Source organism: Ranitomeya imitator, chromosome 10 (genome assembly GCF_032444005.1).
Source record: "Ranitomeya imitator isolate aRanImi1 chromosome 10, aRanImi1.pri, whole genome shotgun sequence".
Classification (NCBI taxonomy): domain Eukaryota; kingdom Metazoa; phylum Chordata; class Amphibia; order Anura; family Dendrobatidae; genus Ranitomeya; species Ranitomeya imitator.
This window is the reverse complement of record NC_091291.1, coordinates 141749170-141771723: the sequence shown is the minus strand read 5'-3', so window position 1 is coordinate 141771723 and position 22554 is coordinate 141749170. Positions and strand designations below refer to the sequence as shown.

Below are 22554 nucleotides of genomic sequence, written 5' to 3'. Positions count from 1 at the left end.
ATGACGTGACTGGGCAATATACTACATGGGCTGTGCTATATACTATGCATGCTGTGCAATATACTACGTGACTGGGCAATATACTACGTGGGCTGGGCAATATACTACGTGGCTGGGCAATATACTACATGGGCTGTGCTATATACTATGCATGCTGTGCAATATACTACGTGACTGGGCAATATACTACATGGGCTGTGCTATATACTATGCATGCTGTGCAATATACTACGTGACTGGGCAATATACTACATGGGCTGTGCATATACTATGCAGGCTGTGCAATATACTACGTGACTGGGCAATATACTACGTGACTGGGCAATATACTACATGGGCTGTGCTATATACTATGCAGGCTGTGCAATATACTACGTGACTGGGCAATATACTACGTGACTGGGCAATATACTACGTGGCTGGGCAATATACTACGTGACTGGGCAATATACTACGTGACTGGGCAATATACTACGTGGCTGGGCAATATACTACGTGGCTGGGCAATATACTACGTGGCTGGGCAATATACTACATGGGCTGTGCTATATACTATGCAGGCTGTGCAATATACTACGTGACTGGGCAGTATACTACGTGGCTGGGCAGTATACTACGTGGCTGGGCAATATACTACGTGGGCTGTGCATATACTATGCAGGCTGTGCAATATACTACGTGGCTGGGCAGTATACTACGTGGCTGGGCAGTATACTACGTGGCTGGGCAGTATACTACGTGGCTGGGTAATATACTACATGGGCTGTGCATATACTATGCAGGCTGTGCAATATACTACGTGACTGGGCAATATACTATGTGACTGGGCAATATACTACATGGGCTGTGCTATATACTATGCAGGCTGTGCAATATACTACGTGGCTGGGCAATATACTACATGGGCTGTGCTATATACTATGCAGGCCGTGCAATATACTACGTGACTGGGCAATATACTACATGGGCTGTGCTATATACTATGCAGGCTGTGCAATATACTACGTGACTGGGCAATATACTACGTGGCTGGGCAATATACTACGTGGCTGGGCAATATACTACATGGGCTGTGCTATATACTATGCAGGCTGTGCAATATACTACGTGACTGGGCAATATACTACGTGGCTGGGCAATATACTACATGGGCTGTCCTATATACTATGCAGGCTGTGCAATATACTACGCGACTGGGCAATATACTACGTGGCTGGGCAATATACTACATGGGCTGTGCTATATACTATGCAGGCTGTGCAATATACTACGTGACTGGGCAATATACTACATGGGCTGTGCTATATACTATGCAGGCTGTGTAATATACTACGTGGCTGGGCAATATACTACATGGGCTGTGCTATATACTATGCAGGCTGTGCTATATACTATGCAGGCTGTGCTATATACTATGCAGGCTGGGCAATATACTACGTGGCTGGGCAGTATACTACGTGGCTGGGCAGTATACTACGTGGCTGGGCAGTATACTATGCAGGCTGTGCAATATACTACGTGACTGGGCAGTATACTACGTGGCTGGGCAGTATACTACGTGGCTGGGCAATATACTACGTGGGCTGTGCATATACTATGCAGGCTGTGCAATATACTACGTGGCTGGGCAGTATACTACGTGGCTGGGCAGTATACTACGTGGCTGGGCAGTATACTACGTGGCTGGGTAATATACTACATGGGCTGTGCATATACTATGCAGGCTGTGCAATATACTACGTGACTGGGCAATATACTATGTGACTGGGCAATATACTACATGGGCTGTGCTATATACTATGCAGGCTGTGCAATATACTACGTGGCTGGGCAATATACTACATGGGCTGTGCTATATACTATGCAGGCCGTGCAATATACTACGTGACTGGGCAATATACTACATGGGCTGTGCTATATACTATGCAGGCTGTGCAATATACTACGTGACTGGGCAATATACTACGTGGCTGGGCAATATACTACGTGGCTGGGCAATATACTACATGGGCTGTGCTATATACTATGCAGGCTGTGCAATATACTACGTGACTGGGCAATATACTACGTGGCTGGGCAATATACTACATGGGCTGTCCTATATACTATGCAGGCTGTGCAATATACTACGCGACTGGGCAATATACTACGTGGCTGGGCAATATACTACATGGGCTGTGCTATATACTATGCAGGCTGTGCAATATACTACGTGACTGGGCAATATACTACATGGGCTGTGCTATATACTATGCAGGCTGTGTAATATACTACGTGGCTGGGCAATATACTACATGGGCTGTGCTATATACTATGCAGGCTGTGCTATATACTATGCAGGCTGTGCTATATACTATGCAGGCTGGGCAATATACTACGTGGCTGGGCAGTATACTACGTGGCTGGGCAGTATACTACGTGGCTGGGCAATATACTACATGGGCTGTGCTATATACTATGCAGGCTGTGCAATATACTACGTGACTGGGCAGTATATTACGTGGCTGGGCAGTATACTACGTGGCTGGGCAATATACTACGTGTTTGGGCAATATACTACGTGGCTGGGCAATATACTACGTGGCTGGGCAATATACTACGTGGCTGGGCAATATACTACGTGGCTGGGCAATATACTACGTGGCTGGGCAATATACTACATGGACATGCATATTCTAGAATACCCGATGCGTTAGAATTGGGCCACCATCTAGTAAATTATAAAAGGGATAGACAAACTAAAAAGTTTTGCCCTAACCGTAAATAAATGTAGATAACTTACTGCTCGTTGGGGCTCTGAATGCTGGCACTCCCATTGATTCTAATAATGAGGCTCTGGACCTTGAGAACCGGTCACAGCAGAGCTCAGTCTTGGATGCATGCTCGACATCTGCTCCTTTCACTGTCTATGGGGACTGCTGGAGAAAGTCAGTACAGCGCTTCACTATTTCTGGCAGCCCTATAGATACTGAATGGAGTGGAGTCCGAGTTTGTGTCAATCTTGTGTTAACAATCTTTGTACATAAAGAGTTTTGTGCTGTCTGAGATATAAAATATGAAAGTATATATAGAATTTCTGGAGTATTGACACCACAATAAAGGAGTTTTCAGTTGTCACAGCCCAGCCTTATTTTCGGCCGCTGATGACATGGATCACCTATGGAAACCCAAGTTTCTATATTTTAGTCAACACCTTGGAATTTCAGGTGGTTTTGTAAAGGAAGCTTCCTTTCCTGAAATCCTCTGTGCTGCCCTTTTTGTTATCGATGATCAGGGTCATTATATAAGCAGCTTCTTTACAATGTCTGATTGTCCTTTTAATAACTGAAAGTTCGATCCATCAACATTCGGCATGGATTAGAAGGTAGGATTTGTGGCGATTCGTGCACTTTTGGGATTTTCCTCCGCCTCGTCCCGCTGCTGGCCGCGCTCTCAGCATTTTACCTTTGTGATTCTTTCATTCAGCGTCTCGTCTGCCAGTAAATGGCTTCTGTCTGCAAGGTCAGCGTGTAACAAACATCCGGCTCTTACACAACAAACTCCGAACATTACATCCCATTTGGAGAATTCCCTCAAGAACAGAAGAAGGAGTCCGAGAGCTTGAGAGAGCAATCGAGTCCAGAGTGCCTCCGACAACGGACAGAACTCACAACGTGCACAATATAATGGAGTAATGGACTCTAATCTGCTGGTCTCATTGATAATGTCCTCCCTCTCCATGTTATCCTTCTAATTCCTTTTGAATCCACTTTGGACTTTAACAAAATAAAAATGGAATTAAAAAAATTGTAAATTTATCTTAAAAAAGGCATCTGTGCACATTAGAAGAAGAATTCACTGCGAGTGGCTTCACGGTACTAAAAACCACTGGTTCCAATCAATGGAACTTTAATCCAATGACCGGGACGTGCCGCAAAGTAATCAGCATATGTATCGATCCCAAATATTCTGGATTAGAGGACAGTGCCAGAAACCTATAGATGATCTTCCCCTAACGTTGGCTTTTAACCACAGAAGTAAATTATTAGTTCCTGTTCAGTTAATGGTGTCGGGACTTTGATTTATGCAATAAACAGATCAGAATTTCTGGATTATTAAATATTAGTGGGAAGGAATTTTATTCTACAAAACCTTACATAGAAAGTATCACTGGAGACCTCCGTACCTCGGTGTCTGACAGGTTACCGTTCAGCAGCTCTTCGCTCTGTTCTCTCCATTTTTCACCATTTAATGGTATATAGTTGTCGGTGAGGGCGTCCCAGACTCTGTGAATGGAAGAAAGTGGTCAGTACTGAAGAATGGATGTTCCGTGCCCCGGGGACAATGATGTCAGTGCCCAAAAATCTTACAGAGAGGCCAGAACACAGAACAGAGCAGCGGGGCCTGCTGCACACATGCTCACCACTGCTCCCCTTTATCTTGCAATTTCCACCCCTCTCCTCTTAATAAATGGAAAAATATGCTTTTTAATTTAGCAAACAAAATATAAATATACAAGAGTCATTAAAACGTCAATTACACACATCCAAGTATCACAGCTCGAGTACAGAATGGCGTGCATACACCAAGGCTCCGAGCACACCGCGCGCATACACCAAGGCTCCGAGCACACTGCGTGCATACACCAAGGCTCCGAGCACACCGCGTGCATACACCAAGGCTCCGAGCACACCGCGTGCATACACCAAGGCTCCGAGCACACCGCGTGCATACACCAAGGCTCCGAGCACACCGCGTGCATACACCAAGGCTCCGAGCACACCGCGCGCATACACCAAGGCTCCGAGCACACCGCGCGCATACACCAAGGCTCCGAGCACACCGCGTGCATACACTAAGGCTCCGAGCACACCGCAAGCATACACTAAGGCTCCGAGCACACCGCAAGCATACACTAAGGCTCCGAGCACACCGCGAGCATAGACTAAGGTTCCGAGCACACCGCAAGCATACACTAAGGTTCCGAGCACATCGCAAGCATACACTAAGGCTCCGAGCACACCGCAAGCATACACTAAGGCTCCGAGCACACACTAAGGCTCCGAGCACACCGCGTGCATACACTAAGGCTCCGAGCACACCGCGTGCATACACTAAGGCTCCGAGCACACCGCGTGCATACACTAAGGCTCCGAGCACACCGCGTGCATACACTAAGGCTCCGAGCACACCGCGAGCATACACCAAGGCTCCGAGCACACCGCGAGCATACACTAAGGCTCCGAGCACACCGCGAGCATACACTAAGGCTCCGAGCACACCGCGTGCATACACCAAGGCTATGAGCACACCGCGTGCATACACTAAGGCTCCGAGCACACTGTGTGCATACACCAAGGCTCCAAGCACACCGCGTGCATACACCAAGGCTATGAGCACACCGCGTGCATACACCAAGGCTCCGAGCACACCGCGCGCATACACTAAGGCTCCGAGCACACCGCGTGCATACACCAAGGCTCCGAGCACACCGCGTGCATACACTAAGGCTCCGAGCACACTGTGTGCATACACTAAGCCTACAGTATACAGAGGAAGCTTTCCCCATGTATACTTTATGATTCCCATAGGCTGTTATTCAGCAGATGGAGATCAAAATTGTGTTCTTTTTGGCAATTTAGCTAGCACTCATCAGCATAGCATTTAGTTATACAGGAAAGCATTGCAGACTGCACTTTCCTAAAGAAAAAAAAAGGATTTATTATTTATATACACCTTGCTGTATAGACGTTTGCTTTTTTCCTATGACGGACGGAGGCCACCGTGTCAATCCAAGCTGTAGCCACTGTGACGGATACCGCCTGTCCTGAGAATGCACCCGACAGTGGTCACGTATGAAGTGTGCACTGCTCGGAGGACAGTCACACATCAAAACTGGGCCTTCCAATAAATTTCCAAGATTCAAGAAAATAAAAGCACAAAAGCAGTAGCCAACAATAGAGACTTTGTAGAATTTTAAGACCCAATGATTAGGGATGGGGGTGGGAAGGTGGAAAAGAAAACCATCGTCCTGAGACTGCGCAGTTCTAGGAATATTTTCAACAGCAGCAGCATCGCTAATGACATTTGTGAATATGCTAGGGAGCAATAATAATTTTTGTAGAAAACTGTAAAAGGAAAATATCTTGTATTCCTATGTTCTGCTTAGGTGTTAACATATGTATAACAAATTGCATGCACCTAGTCATTCAGCAACCATTGCTCTGCCATTAAAGGGTTACTGATTATTATTATTTATTTATATAGCACCATTAATTCCATGGTGCTGTACATTGATGAATGATTTCTATGGAAAGATGAATGGTGCAGAATGGAGGCGGCTGACCATGGGGCCGATATCCCACTACAATGATCCCACACACCACACCCTGTATCTAGATCTGTGGGCAGAGCTGCATTACTGAAGTCCCGGGCACAAATCTAGGTGCCGCTAGTCACCAGGGTCACAAATCCCAACATATGTCGTCTAGGATAAATTCATGCCACCATTTCTAAGGAACTTACAGACAAAAACAAGGAAATTTTACATAGTGAGAAGAACAACAATGTGTGGTGCACCGGGTGCTCTGCCAGGTCAGGAGTTGGAGAGTGGACTCAGCACAGACACGGACAACCTGTGGTTTTACCACAAGTCCCAGCAGGACTTGTACACGGTGCATCATCTGGGCGGCCACCTGCTCCTTATGTCTGATCTATGGTATCCATCAACGTCTCATCACAACATTACGCATTTATCTGCAGGGGCGGCTTTAGAGAAAACTTACTAATACGTACGGATCAGATATTCTGCTTTTGTTTTTTGTGGTCTATATGAAGCCTCTGACATCTTGCCTCTCCTGTCCAGACAATAGGATGAGATCAGTAATGTCCACAGTTCAGGTGAAGCCTTTTTGGATGTCCAGGACCTGCAGAGTCGCAGATAAGTGTGTTTGCTCATAGCATGCTTTCATCTGCACTTATTAAACACCTGGACATCCGTGAAACTAGTGCATGGGCAACTGGGAATGCTATGGACACATCAGGGGGTGTAAAGGACCAGACTCATTAAGCAGCTTGCACAGGGTGTTTCTTTCCCCTAGGTTACCACTGCATCCGTCCTCCTGTAGATTTAATGCGGTCACTCAGATCGCCTAATGACCCTGTCTAATAAATCATCTGATACCCGGGTTGCAGCACAGCTCAGCTATGCTGTGCCGGACATCTCACTGACACCAGCTGCATTTGTGCCTAATTCATGAAAAACAGATGCACCTGCAGCCCTGTCTGATAAATCAGCTGCAGACACTCATGGGATTCTTACTGCCCTGAGAGCCCTGTTGTCGCACAGCTCAGCTATTCTGTGCTCAGCTCAGCTATACGTGCAGGGGGAGCATGATCATATACTGAAGCCCCCATGAACCACCAATGAAATGTGGAGTTTGTAAATGGTAATGAATATTGGTAAAATACATTCTACTCTATCAATGGTCACCTTATCCACATAAATAAGAATTGTCCATGTTGCTATCACACAGGTGAGCAGAGGGAGGGATCTGCAGCACTGAGGAGTAGCAGGTGCTGCTGGGAAACGTAGTTTTAGCAAACAAGAATAGGACCACTCTTTAACCTAAAACAGAGCACCACTAATGAAAGTAGAGCATACCCCTAGACTGAACTACACAACCAAAGCAACACTGGATCCCAATCGGTGTTCAACCTAGCCTAGACACATAGTAATGCTATGACATATGAGGAATATGTCCCACCAGGGATGATGGGAGACAAAAAGGCAAAAGGGGTAGCTTTAGCAATAGATAATAAATTTTATTTGTGCAATAATGGAGTACTGTGTCCAGTTTTGGGCACCGGTGCTCAGGAAGGATATAATGGAACTAGAGAGAGTACAAAGGAGGGCAACAAAATTAATAAAGGGGATGGGAGAACTACAATACCCAGATAGATTAGCGAAATTAGGATTATTTAGTCTAGAAAAAAGACGACTGAGGGGCGATCTAATAACCATGTATAAGTATATAAGGGGACAATACAAATATCTCGCTGAGGATCTGTTTATACCAAGGAAGGTGACGGGCACAAGGGGGCATTCTTTGCGTCTGGAGGAGAGAAGGTTTTTCCACCAACATAGAAGAGGATTCTTTACTGTTAGGGCAGTGAGAATCTGGAATTGCTTGCCTGAGGAGGTGGTGATGGCGAACTCAGTCGAGGGGTTCAAGAGAGGCCTGGATGTCTTCCTGGAGCAGAACAATATTGTATCATACAATTATTAGGTTCTGTAGAAGGACGTAGATCTGGGTATTTATTATGATGGAATATAGGCTGAACTGGATGGACAAATGTCTTTTTTCGGCCTTACTAACTATGTTACTATGTTAATAATATTAACATGCCTAGAAAAGAAGAAAAAAATGGGAGGAGAGAAAAACGACTAAAAAGATATGGAAATAGATGGAAAAAGTAATAATAATAATAATTTCATGTATATAGCGCCAACATATTCCGCAACACTTTGCAATTATAGAGGGGATTTGTACAGACAAACATTACAGCATAACAATAAACACAGATCAAAACAGATAACCGGAGGAGTGAGGGCCCCGATCACCAGATACAGGAGGAGTGAGGGCCCCGATCACCAGATACAGGAGGAGTGAGGGCCCCGATCACCAGATACAGGAGGAATGAGGGCCCCGATCACCAGATACAGGAGGAGTGAGGGCCCCGATCACCAGATACAGGAGGAATGAGGGCCCCGATCACCAGATACAGGAGGAGTGAGGGCCCCGATCACCAGATACAGGAGGAATGAGGGCCCCGATCACCAGATACAAGAGGAGTGAGGGCCCCGATCACCAGATACAGGAGGAATGAGGGCCCCGATCACCAGATACAAGAGGAGTGAGGGCCCCGGTCACCAGATACAGGAGGAGTGAGGGCCCCGATCACCAGATACAGGAGGAATGAGGGCCCCGATCACCAGATACAAGAGGAATGAGGGCCCTGCTGCTCGCAAGCTTACAAGCTATGAGGAAAAAGGGGAGACACGAGAGGCGGATGGCAACAATTGCTTTCGTTGTTCGGACCGGCCATAGTGTAAGGATCGAGTGTTCATGTAAAGCTGCATGAACCGGTTATCAGCCTAAATATGTAGCAGTACAGACATAGAGGGCTATTAATTGCAAAAAGAGTATGAACATGATGCGAGGAACCGGATTATGGTTGAAGTTTTTTGAATGGGCCACACAGGGATAGTTAGGTTAATGCGTTGAGGCGGTAGGCCAGTCTGAACAAATGCGTTCTTAGGGCACGCTTAAAACTGTGGGGATTGGGGATTAATCGTATTAACCTTTGAATTGCATTCCAAAGAATTGGTGCAGCACGTGAAAAGTCTTGGAGACGGGAGTGGGAGGTTCTGATTATTGAGGATGTTAACCTCAGGTCATTAGCGGAGCGGAGGGCACGGGTAGAGTGGTAGGCTGAGACCAGGGAGGAGATGTAGGGTGGTGCTGAGCCATGGAGTGCTTTGTGGATGAGGGTAGTAGTTTTGTACTGGATTCTGGAGTGGATGGGTAACCAGTGTAATGACTGGCACAGGGTAGAGGCATCGGTGTAATGGTTGGTGAGGAATATGATTCTGGCTGCAGCATTCAGGACAGATTGGAGCAGGGAGAGTTTGGTAAGACGGAGGCCGATTAGTAGTTACAATAGTCCAGACGAGAATGAATAAGTGAAACAGTAAGAGTTTTTGCAGAGTCGAAAGTAAGGAAAGGGCGAATTCTAGAAATGTTTTTGAGATGCAGATAAGAGCGAGCCAGTGATGGGATGTGGGGGGTGAATGAAAGCTTGGAATCAAGTATGACCCCAAGGCAGCGGGTATGTTGCTTGGGAGCAATGGTGGAACCGCACACGGAGATGGCAATGTCAGGCAAAGGTAGGTTAGTAGAGGGAGAGAACACGAGGAGTTCAGTTTTTGACAGGTTCAGTTTCAATTAGAAGGAGGACATGACATTAGAGACAGCGGTAAGACAATCACTGGTGTTTTCTAGAAAGGCAGGCGTTATATCAGGAGAAGAAGTGTATAATTGGGTGTCATCAGCAAAGAGATTGTACTGGAAACCAAATCTACTGATTGTTTGTCCAATAGGGGCGGTATACAAAGAGAAGAGGAGGGGGCCTAGGACTGATCCTTGAGGAACCCCAACAGTAAGGGGAAGGTGAGAGGAGGAGGAACCAGCAACAGATACAGTGAAGGAGCGATCAGAGAGATAGGAGGAGAACCAGGAGAGAACGGTGTCCTTGAGGCTGATGGAGCGGAGCATAGTGAGGAGGAGCTGATGGTCCACAGTGTCAAATGCCATATCAGAACCAGAGACTAATCCCCATGAGATGGAAACCTCCTGACAAAAAAAAACAAATGTACTGAACACCACTGTAAAAGTGACATGCATAATATGTGCTAAAATAGAACAGACTAGAACAACTGCATGAAGGTAGTGATACCACAAGTACAGGGCAAATGATGTGAAGATACACACACGGGCTATGAACACAAAGGCAATGTAGCCAATGTTAGCCAAGTGGATAGATAACTGGAGTGGAATAAAATGGATCAGATGCAGTACAATAAGTGAAGTGAATGACAGGAATTACCTTGAGACATGGTGTAAATAATAGCAGGAACACATGGGGGATCATGCGATGGCCTCGATACGTGTTTCGCCTGTGGCTTCGTCAGGCTTCTATTTTAGTACATATTGTGAAGAGGGAGCAGCTGTCATCTTTGGATATGGGGCATAATGCTGGCCTCCTATCAGAGATTGGCCTGACTCCATTTTGTCTCATATCAGAATTCACCTGGTCACAGATCTGCAGGGATGAGCACTCCTATCTCCCACCTTTTTCCTACTTGAATGAAGACCCTTTAGTATGGTAATGGACGGAGACCAGTGTAGCAGGCAGATGGCATTTCAAAGCTTGAATGAGGAAGCCACGCCAGCAGTGGGCATGGAGGTGCCTGAGGGCTCCATTAAAGCATACATGTCAGAGGGCTACAGGAGGACACGTCTATTGTCTTCCCAGCCGGACCATCTAAAACATGAAATTATGAATTATGGACACATCGTCCGAGGTGCAGGCTCATAAAAAAATATCATCATCGCCCTGAAGAAATTGCGCATCTGACAGTGCAACTCCTGGGTCAGTGAGAGTTCTGGAACCTGAGATATAGAGATCAGCCTCCCAGAACAATCGAATGGGTCCAGGTTTGATCCCTGTACGAACGGCAGAACAAACCACATGCACTGGTACCGCCCGTGAACTGATCCGATCATCCTGAGAGAAGTTATTCCATTTATTAGGTATTGGGAATAGATTCTGCAGGGAAGCTGAAGGGTGGAGATTATTAGCCCACCCAGGTACAGGGGGGAGGGACACAGAAGGATTAAGAGCTGAGGACACATGGACAGTCAGACACAACAGAAGAAGATGATGATGATGATGAAATAAGGAACAGGGCATATGCCAGCCAGAGGGGAGCAAGCACATGCTTTTTGGGGGCTGCCCGGCAACTAAGTCTTGTACCTGTGTAACGCAGAGCTCCCCAGCCTCCACAAGTGACCTTCAACCTGGTAACTTGACCCCCAGCTTTATACCTCTAAGACTTGTACTATTGTTGTTATATTTTACTCTGACTGTAACTCTTGGTATATTTTTACTGTATATTTCTTGTAATTATCTAGTGTACCCTTAGGGCAATTAAACCATAAATTAATTTTGGGCTGATCCTTTTACTCTGATTGCGAATCTTAGAATACCCAGCGTTGGTAACAGGGCAGTCTCCCCGGCGGCCATTCCCTCTAGGTACAGTTCCCTTATTGACCTGAGAGACAAAGGGGGCGCCGGGGAGCTGTGCCTGTGTAGTTACGTCACGGATTGGTGACATGGGTGGAACCAGTTTTCTTCACACATACTATGCATGTCACTTTGACAGTGGTGTTCATTACATTTTTTGTCAGGAGGTTTCCATCTGATGAGGGATTTGGCCGTCTCTGGTTCTGATATGGCCATTTTCCCATTTATTTCCATATGTTTTTACTCCTTGTCCTTTTTTTTCTACTTTTCTAGGCATGTTAATATTATTGTACAAATAAAACTTATTAAGGTATATCTTGTTAAATCTACCCCTCTTGTCTTTGGGGTCTGTTATCTGTGACCAGCCATATTACTCATATGTCATAGTATTACTAGCTGTCTAGGCCAGGTTGAACACAGATTGAGATACAATTTTGCTTTAGTTGTGAAGAATGGGACCACTCCTTTAGCTCTGTGATGCTGGAAGTACAGAGGGGCCCCTGGAAATGAACAAAAGACACACAAGGTACAAAAAATAAACTTTACGCTGCGCCTGTCCTGCATATTAGCAATAGTAATCAAGATCCCGTCCTTTGCAAAAAAAATATTGCAAATATTGGAAATATCCATGCTTTTGATGCACAATCACAGCAGAAGAGCATAAATATTATATGTGTGAACAACAGCCTTTATGTGTACACAGTAAAAACTTGATATCTTTCTTGAAAATTTTACATTGGTGTCATGTTAAGACAAACCACGTGCCTATGAAATGAGCAGGGGTGCCATGTCACTATGTTACTGAAATTGGGAACACCTGTGTCAAAGTCTCACAAAGTGGAACCATGTGCCCATGATCAGAAAATGTGACCTTGGGTCTGAGGATCGGAATGGTGCCCTGAGAAAGGGGAACCTGAGGACAAGACTTGAGAGAAAAAAGGTGTCTGACCACAGAGGCGACCTAACCTTATACTAAGATTCCAGCTGTGGTTATCGGGGCTGATCCGGATCATAGACGGTCTCATGACACATACCACCGGTCACTTTCATCCTATGACCCACACACACACACGTATATGATGGTACTACAACAGAAGGGTCACTTACTCCTCATCTCTGAGCCTTTCCTCCTCCTCCTGAATCTGCAGATGATTCTTCACAGGAGCCAAGTTCTCCGTTTTGGCATTGTAATTTCGAAAGCAAACATTCAGCTTTTCATCGAACTCATTGACGAGGTCTTCCATAGACTTGAAGCTGATGATCTCAGAGCTGAAGTTTTCTAGCTCCGAAAGAGAAGCATCCTCCAGATGCCGGGACGGTGACATGTAGATGCTCCTCGACTTGTCTGCTCGATCCTCGGAGTAAGATCTGACATCTTCAAACTCCTCATCCAGAGACACCAACGGGGCCTCCATCACTGAGCACCTCAGGAGTGGAGGCTGAGAAGATACCGTCAATTTCAGTTTGCCTGATTGGACATTAAATAGACATCAGTTGACAAAAGACAAAAAGCAAAGAAATCGTAGACACTGATTATAGCGGATGATTCGCAACAATTGTTCACGTCTCATCCGCTGTACCTCTCATACTGGTGATGTAATTGTCTGGACACTTCACCACTAAAACTGACAAATAACTAATTCATAGTTAAGAACGAAAAAATACAAAGATGAAACTAGGAAACACTATTACTCCCTAATTAGGTCCTTGAGTAGTGTATTAGGCTCTGACATCGCGAGGTCTTCTCATACAGTCACCAATCATCGACCTCCATGGAGAACTTCCATTTCTGACAAATATCACAATTGTGAAGTCAATGAAACAAATTATTCTCCATTAGTTTTATTCTTTATTTATCAGAGGTGTCCAGCTATCAGAGAAAGATCAGATGGAAACTAAACACCAAAAGAAATCAGTGCTGGGGTCCTGGGTTCAAATCCCACCAAGGACAACACCTGCAAGGAGTTTGTATGTTCTCCCCGTGTATGCGAAGTTTTCCTCCAGGTTCTCAGATTTCCTCCCACACTCCAAAATACATACTGATAGGGAATTTAGGCTGTGAGCCCCATTGGGCACAGAGATGATAATGTATGTAAAGCGCTGCGGAATATGATGGTGCTGTGTAAGCAATGCTAAGAACGAAGCAGATCAAATATAATGTAAAATAAAGACTGATTATATGGGGTCTGAACAACATAAAACCGCAGAACAGCTTAATATATTATCTACATAAAGACACATATCTATATACACACACACTGCAGGCTGCTGATTATTAAAAAGAAATGTACTCATTAGTGATGAGCGAACGTCCTCAGATATGGTGTTATCTGAGCGTGCTCGGGTGTTATCAGAGTATCTCGAGCATGCTCGAATAATATGTTCAAGTTCCCGCGGCTGCATGATTCGCGGCTGTTAGACAGCAGCAACACGTGAGGATTGCTTGTTTGTTAGGTGTTCCTTGCATATGTAGACTCAATAAAAAAAAAAAGTCCCCGAAACATTTATTTCCATTTTGCTGTATTTTTTTCTTTACATTTGCCCCCCTCCATAGTTACCTTTATTTCTGCAACCCTCTCCTCCTTTTTGACAGCTGTGGATTTAAAGAGGTAAAGAAGGGCAGAGCTAGATGATGGAAAACGAGTAGGTGGGAAGGTGTAGTTAAATGTTCGGCCGCGCCATGGTGCGCCTGACCGCGTCCCTTCAAACACAAGAGGAACTGGTCTCTCAATATTTTGTATTAAAGAAAAAAAAAAAAAACAGTAAATTGAAAACCATTCCCACTAATAGTTTAGGTGCCCAGACAAGGCACATATGAGGTAATATCACTCAGCCTGGATCATTCATGAAAGTAGATAATATGTCAGTGAGTATTCATGTGAGTACACGCTCACCGATTATATTACTATTCCCCCTTCATGCACACATTAAGCACAGCGGTCTCATGTCGCTGTGTGGGAGAATGTCTGCACATGTCAGCCTGCACATGTCAGCTGTTCACATTTCCTACTGTGGAAAAGTTTGGTCCCCGAGGCTGCAGGGAGGAGACTACACAACATGCGCTCACAGACCGCTCCAGCGGGGAAGGAACACAGTCTGATAGTTTGGTGTTTTATAAAAACTAATGTCTGAATCTACGGAGGTTCTTCGAGCTGCTCGTCAGGCTCACAGCAACGAAATAGTTAAGACTAAGGTCACAAGTTGTGGTTTTTTTCAGCAGCCAAAACCTGCTCGATTGGCAGTAAATACGACTTTTTCAGCATTTTCTTGCTGCGTTTTTCGTGCAGATTACTTGTGTGATTTGTCTACAGTATTTAATAAAATTAACTTTATTCACCAAAAATGCAGCAAAAAACACTAGCCTCGCGTGATTGCATTTTATGATTATTTTCTATGGGTGAAAAAATGCTGCAGATTCCAAAACACTGCCATTTTTCAATTCAATGAAGAAAAAACAAAACAAGGGTGTGCAGGAGATTTCTGAAGTCCCGCAGCTTTTACTGATACTGTAAAATCAGCTTTTAATTTGAATTAAAATATGATGAAAACACAACATTTCCGATACGTTGGTGGAAATACTGGCAATAAGCACGGATCTGACTGCAGTGTGTGATTATATCCATATCATACAGCACCATTCTTCTTAGCACAAGCATCTTGTAGGCCGCTACCTCGAATGTCAGGCCGTACTTGTACAGTGAATTATCCTTTGTTCCCACACAACTTATCGCCCTTATTGCCAAAGTGCAATGTGTCCTATTCCCCTAAAAAAAAAAAATTTGCTCCATGAAGATGGCGCCAGCGCAGTAGCATCTATCGGAACATGATAGGTGTTACTGCACAGGTGCCCTGTCGGCGTCATTTTGATAAATGTTTGTTGTTTTTTTTTCACCACATAATATGATATGCATTATGTAAAATAGGATCAATGACCGGTCATAAGCCCATACAGATGCATATGTAAGCAGAGGACCACAAAGACCCCATCCACACCTCTGCCTACACGCCACCCTGCTTAATACAGATTAAACAATAACCACAAGATGGATTTCATTACAAGGTATCATTGTAATCAGTGTAACAGTGCCAACCTGACAGTGTCTGTAGTTACTGAGCACAATCCTGCTGACAGGTTCGCTTTAAAGCTATTACTTGACCTAAACATTGCTGAAAGTGGCCTCTAGGTTACTGTATACACGTACTGATGGCCTCTACATGTGGCAATAAATCCTCATCATCCAAAACTATCATACAGACAGGCTCACAAGTGGAATCTGTCCCACCCTGGCTGTACTCACAGTATTTAGAATAAGTATTTTGAAGCCAAAAGAAAGAACACAGCCCCAAATAGAGGGAAAATGCAATGACAAGATTTCTACTTTACTTTGTATCCACTCCAGATTTAGGCTTCAAGAAACTGATGCAAAATACTGACCAGATGTGCAGTTTGGCCTTAGGGGCAAGACCCACTGAGTGACAGGAGTCGACCACTGAGATTTGTTGTAGGAAGACTGAATATACAGCTGAGCAGCCATTAAGGTATAAAATAAGGTAAGATCATCACTACCAGGCCTAGCGGCAACACTAGAGTACTGGGACTTTGGAAAGCCAATAAAAAAAATCTTTAACATTAACGTCTGTAATCAGGAAATTGATACGGCACAGGCCGCCACCTGCAATCTTGTGACAGACACCAGCCGCCACGTGTAATCATAAGACTGATGCCGGTAACCACGTGTAATCATAGGATAGAAACTGGCCGCCGCGTCTAAGCATATGACCAATACAGGCCGTCATGTGGAATCATAAGACCGTCAGAGGCCACCACGTGTAATCATATGACAGACACCACATGTAATCATAAGACCAACGCCGGCTGCCGCGTGTAATCACAAAACCAACGCCGGCCACCACGTGTAATCATAAGACCGACACCGGTCACAACATGTAATCATACAACAGAAACCGGCCGCCATGTCTAATCATACGACCGATACAGGCCATCATGTGTAATCATAAGACCGACAGAGGCCACCACGTGTAATCATACGACTGACGCCGGTCACCACGTGTAATCATATGATAGAAACTGGCCGCCATGTTTATTCATACAGGCCATCATATGTAATCATAATACAGACAGCGGCCGCCACGTGTGATTATACGACAGACACCAGCCATGTAATCATACGACAGACACCAGCAGTCATGTGTAATCATAAGACCGACAGAGGCCATGACGTGTTATCATACGACAGACACAAGCTGCCACGTGTAATCATTACACAGACACCAGCCACCACATGTAAAACATACAACCGACGCCAGCTGCCATGTGTAATCATACAAAAGGCACTAGCTGCCACGTGTAATCATACGACTTACACAGGCCGCCATGTGTAATCATAAGGCCATAAGACCAATGCCAGCCACCACGTGTAATCATACGAAAGACATGGGCTGCCACGTGTAATATGATAGACACCAGCCATCACATGTAATCATACGAAAGACACGGGCTGCCACATGTAATCATACGAAAGACATGGGCTGCCACGTGTAATCATACGAAAGACACGGGCTGCCACGTGTAATATGATAGACACCGGCCACCACATGTATTCATAAGACAGACGACGGCCGTTATATTAAATCGTAATACACCTTTCCACACAAAAAAAATTGTTTATAACAAGTGAATAAAAAAAAGGCGCAGAGACATACAGCCTATAATGCTGACTTCTGGAGACAATTTGCATATTTTTTTCCCAGGGTGCATTGTCTGCTGCATTTCCAGTGAACTTAGTAGAAAGATAAATAAATCTGCAAATCTGTAATTTTCTCTAAAATAACCATACACCATGAACTGTACAGGTGTAAAACTATACAGTATTATCTATGCAATCAATATATACCAGTCAGGTAACACATCCACATCACCAACATGGCTGAACAACAGGGCCGTGCTTTCTACAAGGCCAAGTCCCTTACCGGCGTTGTATATGGGAATACACAGAATAAAATATCCACAATTCCCCATCATCAGTGATTTCCAGTAAATTACATTTTTTGTGGCCTCACCGCTACCTTTATATTAGTATTTTCCTTTCAGTCCCATGAATCACACAGATTTCCCGGAGGGTTAATAATGAAATTTGTCTGGAGCAGAAGAAACGTGTGCGGAGTAATTAATGGCTGGATTGTGTACCTGTCTGGTCCTGCCTTTACGCTCATCGTGCATTATACAACACCCATGTATGTACCGTGTGTGCGTATCTGATTACAGCACACCGGTCACATTACATCGCACTGTTCTGTGTCCGCCAAGATCCACTGGATCACAGCCGTGATACAAAAATCATTCATTCCCTGTGGATAAACAATGCATCATTTATTTACCCCGGACCAGTGGTATAGTGTGACACGTAACACGGCCATGAGGACCGGCCACAGACCCTCATGATGAATAAGGAGCCCCTGATGTGCAGCTGGAAACCCTACGGTGCAATGAATTGCAGATTAGCTGATCACATCTGCACGTAAAGAATGGTTTGCAGGGATAGGGGAGGGCAGGATGGCAGAAGGACAGAATCATCACCTGCAGAGATCACAGGTCCAGTCACCAGAGCCTCAGCATCAGGACAAAGACTGCAGACGAGAGTGGTCCTTCCTAGCGCAGCATCCTACTGCCTGGATCTTCTCCAGCCTCCTCAGATCTTGCCTGGAAAAGCAGATAAAATGCACAACGGTGATGATGATGATGATGATGATGGCTCAAGTCTTGCTGGGAAGAAGCAATCCAGCGGCACAGCCCTGCCTCAGCTGCTCATGAATATTCATTGCCTCCACAACACTGTTGACAAGACTATAGTCACTCCCAGGGCAGGCAGAGATAGGCAGGGGCATGAATAGCTGCGGATGGAGCCAGTGAGATGTGTCTAATTCACTGCAATCACAGCCTCGATTGTCCTCACTGTGAAAGGGGGACGATTAATCTTCTCCCGACATGTCACAATGTAGGGGGTGCTAGATATTATTTTTTTATATATCCCCAATATGAACATTTACCGATGCACGGCGCTAGATAATGATGGTATGTTTGACCTAGATAATTAGAGCCGCTATATGCCTGCCATATGTAAGGCGCCGGGCAGAGATATTAATGGCAGGAATAGTCTCATCACGTTAATTTACATAGAATCATAGTCATGTTTCCTTTAGTCGGGCGTTATCAGACATTCATCCCGTTCTACCAGTGTTACCCTTCTTATAGATCACCATCGATACACAACTATTTCTAATAACTGTGCAGCTAGGACTTACACGCTCGGACTGGCCCACGGGAGAGCAGGAGAATCCTCCGGTGGGCCGCCCGTGTAGGAACGGGCTCTCCACCTATGAGAAGTAGTTGGCACAATACATTCATTTCACTATGTACAGAAGAAGGGCATCCTCTCAACAGCCATTTGACAAGCTACCCCGTTTATTATTATTATATAGCAACATAGGCAAATTTGTGAATGAGGGTAATGTGATATTTGCATGTAGCGGAGCAGCGGCCCACCAAAATCAATGTTACTGACGGGCCCTTGGCACCCGCGTCCGGCACTGTTAACATGGTGCAGTTATGTATTGGGTAATATTATTGGTGAAATCTTAGGCAAAACTTCACAGCGACTGACAATTTATGCTGCAGACTGCTTTGCAAAAAAAAAAAAATAAAGTTTAAAAAAAAAAAAAAAAAAAAAAAAAAAAAAAGGTGAGGTTCAGCCACTCCGTTCCACCCATGGTAAAATCTACAGAATAAATTCCAGGTTTTATATCTGATCACAATTAGGTCATCTACACATCAGTATTTTTCACTATTTAAAAAAATACAAAAATAAATGCAAATATTACAGTTACGTTGATACATATTCACACTGGAGTCTGCAGCACACATTCATGGCAGGCCCCACGTTTCTGCAGTGAATTTGCAGTGTGAACGGTATCAGAAGGGCACCATTCAATGGTAAAACCGCGTTAATAGAAGCCAAACTACTTATTAAAGCAGATTTTAATGACTTTACGGAACAAGCTGAGGAGAATTGCAGAAATCTTGAAGAATAAGAGTCAGTGCTGTAAATGTTAAGGCTTTTACAGAAATTATGTATTTGTCAAAGGTTTGACGTTTATGAAGTAACATTTCTCCTTGTGGAGAGTCACAAGCCAGGCCTGGCATGTCAGAGTGAGGAGACTTATAAGCCATGCCTGCTCCTCTGGGAAATTAAATTAGCATAATCAATAAAAGTTAAAAAACGTTCAAAAATGTTTATAATTGTACTTCAGGAACCATAGAAATGTCTGAATAAAAGAGCGAAAAACATTGAAGTAACAAAATGTGTGAAAACCACAATTTATATCGGTGTCAAAACTTTTGGCCACCACTGTACACTGCACTACTTTTTGTGTCACATATGAATGTGAACATCACCAGTAGGCTTGAGTGAAACGGATCGAACAAATTCAAAAGTCGCCGACTTTTGGCAAAGTCGCGTTTTGTATGATGCGTTTGGTGCCATTTTTTGAGCCAATGAAGGAGCGTGGGCAGAGTGATGACGTAGGTCTTAGGGGTGTGCACGCCAATCGCCATCTTCTCGCGAGAGAGAGAAAAAGAGAGAAAGAAAGAAAGAGAGAGGAAGAGAAAGAGAGAGACAGAGACAGAGACAGAGACAGAGAGAGAGAGAGAGAGAGAGAGAGAGACTTTGCATTGGGTTTCGTGTTTCGGTTGATCCCCGACTTTTCGCGATAATCGGACGATTTCACTCGACTCGACTTTTGAGATATTCGGGTTTCGCGAAACCCGACTCGACCCTAAAAAAGCTAAAGTCGCTCAACCCTAATCACCATCAATATTTACCGTTTATTTTGCCTACCACCTATTTTCACATATAAAATTTCCTAATATTTTCCACTCTAATTTATTAAATAAAGACTATAAACTATAAATATAAGAACACCTCATCGAAAACAAAAAGCATTTATAAACTTTTACCATTTATGGTGGCACTTAGGAGGTAAGCCAACTCTTCCGGGAGGTAAAAGAAAGCTCTGGGAGCCTCTTGGACAATGCGGGAGAGTTGGCAGTAAATTCTGTATTAATAATGAAATGTAGAACTGCAGGATTCCAAAAATCCATGCACATTAGACTAACGTTGGCTGACGACGCCCCTGCCAGCAGTCCGCTGACCCTGCAGCCAATCTGTGGCCTGAGGCTATGTGCAGTAAACGCTGCGGAAAGGACTGCTGCGTACTTGTGCAGCGTCCAACCCACAGTGTTCAGATGTTACAGCATAGTGGATGGGACTAAGAAATCCCATGTCTACGATGCATCCAGTGACGCCCGCTCGTGGAGACGGACATGCGGCGAATCTCGCCAGACCGCAGCATGTCAACTTCAGAAATGTCACACATACAATGAATTGGACGTGGTGAATCTGGACGGTTCAGTGAACACAGAGGAGTCACCAGCGTTCAACATGTTCACTACGTCCAAACTGCTGCCAGTTCCGGATCGTCTGCACATACCCTCAACGGTCAGGTGGCTGTGACATTATTCCTTCCAGGCCGGCAGAGAGGGTCGGAGCGGCAGCTCTTTAGCAGGGGGCGGATTTAGGAGTAACTATGTTTTCTTTATCTCTATTATCAGCATCTGCTAAGTTTTAGGAAAAAAAAAAAAAGATCAGAAAATCCCTTAATCTTATCCTGTACAAAATTATTCAGTAACCAACTATGGATAATTTAGGCAGGTGAAGTATTTACTCTCTGGCAACAATGAATAACGGTAATGTGGCCGCTCCTTGCGGTGCACATTTTGCTTCTTTTGTTAATGCACGCGAGCGCAGATTGCATCTGGATAAAAAGCTTCCACTCAGCAGACGCTGTAATGAGGATTCTCTAGTAATGAGGTTTACTACTACTACAGGAAGTATGAATCACATTCTGGAAATAGGAATGATGATCTGATCAGAGCTGGGGGTCTGGTACACAGAGTCAGACGCTGGCTGCTGTATGGCATTGCCCCATGGCATTGCCAACCAGTCCAATACATCTCATTTACAACGGAAATGTCCCTGCTCTGACCGTACAGGGTGTTGCAGCAATGTGGTATAATGAGGGCCTCCATGCTTTTATGGGCGCTTACATTGAAACATTTGTGCTATGATTCGCAGCTGCAGCAGTGCAGGTTTAATACCCTTTATACTGCTTGCACTGTGTGAACCTAGACCTAGTATATGGAGAGAAGATACAGGTGAGAGGTCCCATCCAGTGGCTACAAAATATTATTGTGGCCGATCCAACATTTTCAGTGTGGACCTCTCACAGCAAATTTCACACTAAAGATAACTGTGTAATTCATTGCAGAATTGCAAGGTTACAATGTGCAGTAACATGTGCTGCATAAATGGAAATACTGAGGATTTAAAATCAGCAACTTCAGTGAAATTATTCTGCGCAGCGAGTGTATGAGGCGCCCTAAAACTGCAGGAAATATGCAGCACATGTACATGAACTTTTGGCAGCAGCAGCAACACTGCACAGTGCGTGTGTGACTCCAGCTTTATGGCTAGCTTAAACTAGCCATAAAGCTGGAGTCACACACGCACTGTGCAGTGTGTAAATAATTGGACATCCATTAAATTGATGTTGGTGTCTACTCAGTTGCAG

The 22554-nt window shown here is 44.6% G+C and overlaps 1 protein-coding gene across 9 annotated transcripts in view; it reads right to left on the bottom strand.

Annotated features, from left to right (window-relative positions):
• Positions 1 to 22554, bottom strand: part of FEZ1 (fasciculation and elongation protein zeta 1) — a 68706-nt gene that overhangs the window by 17879 nt on the left and 28273 nt on the right. For 5 of the 9 annotated variants that reach the window (XM_069741546.1, XM_069741544.1, XM_069741547.1 and 2 more), the window contains 2 exons: positions 12955 to 13315; positions 4166 to 4265 (listed from right to left, as the gene is read on the bottom strand). In XM_069741546.1, coding sequence (XP_069597647.1) covers positions 4166 to 4265; positions 12955 to 13315 — 461 coding nt within the window. Of the gene's footprint in view, positions 1 to 4165; positions 4266 to 12954; positions 13316 to 18445; positions 18814 to 22554 lie in introns of those variants that run through there. The other 4 variants (XM_069741550.1, XM_069741551.1, XM_069741549.1 and 1 more) reach the window with 3 other exon arrangements.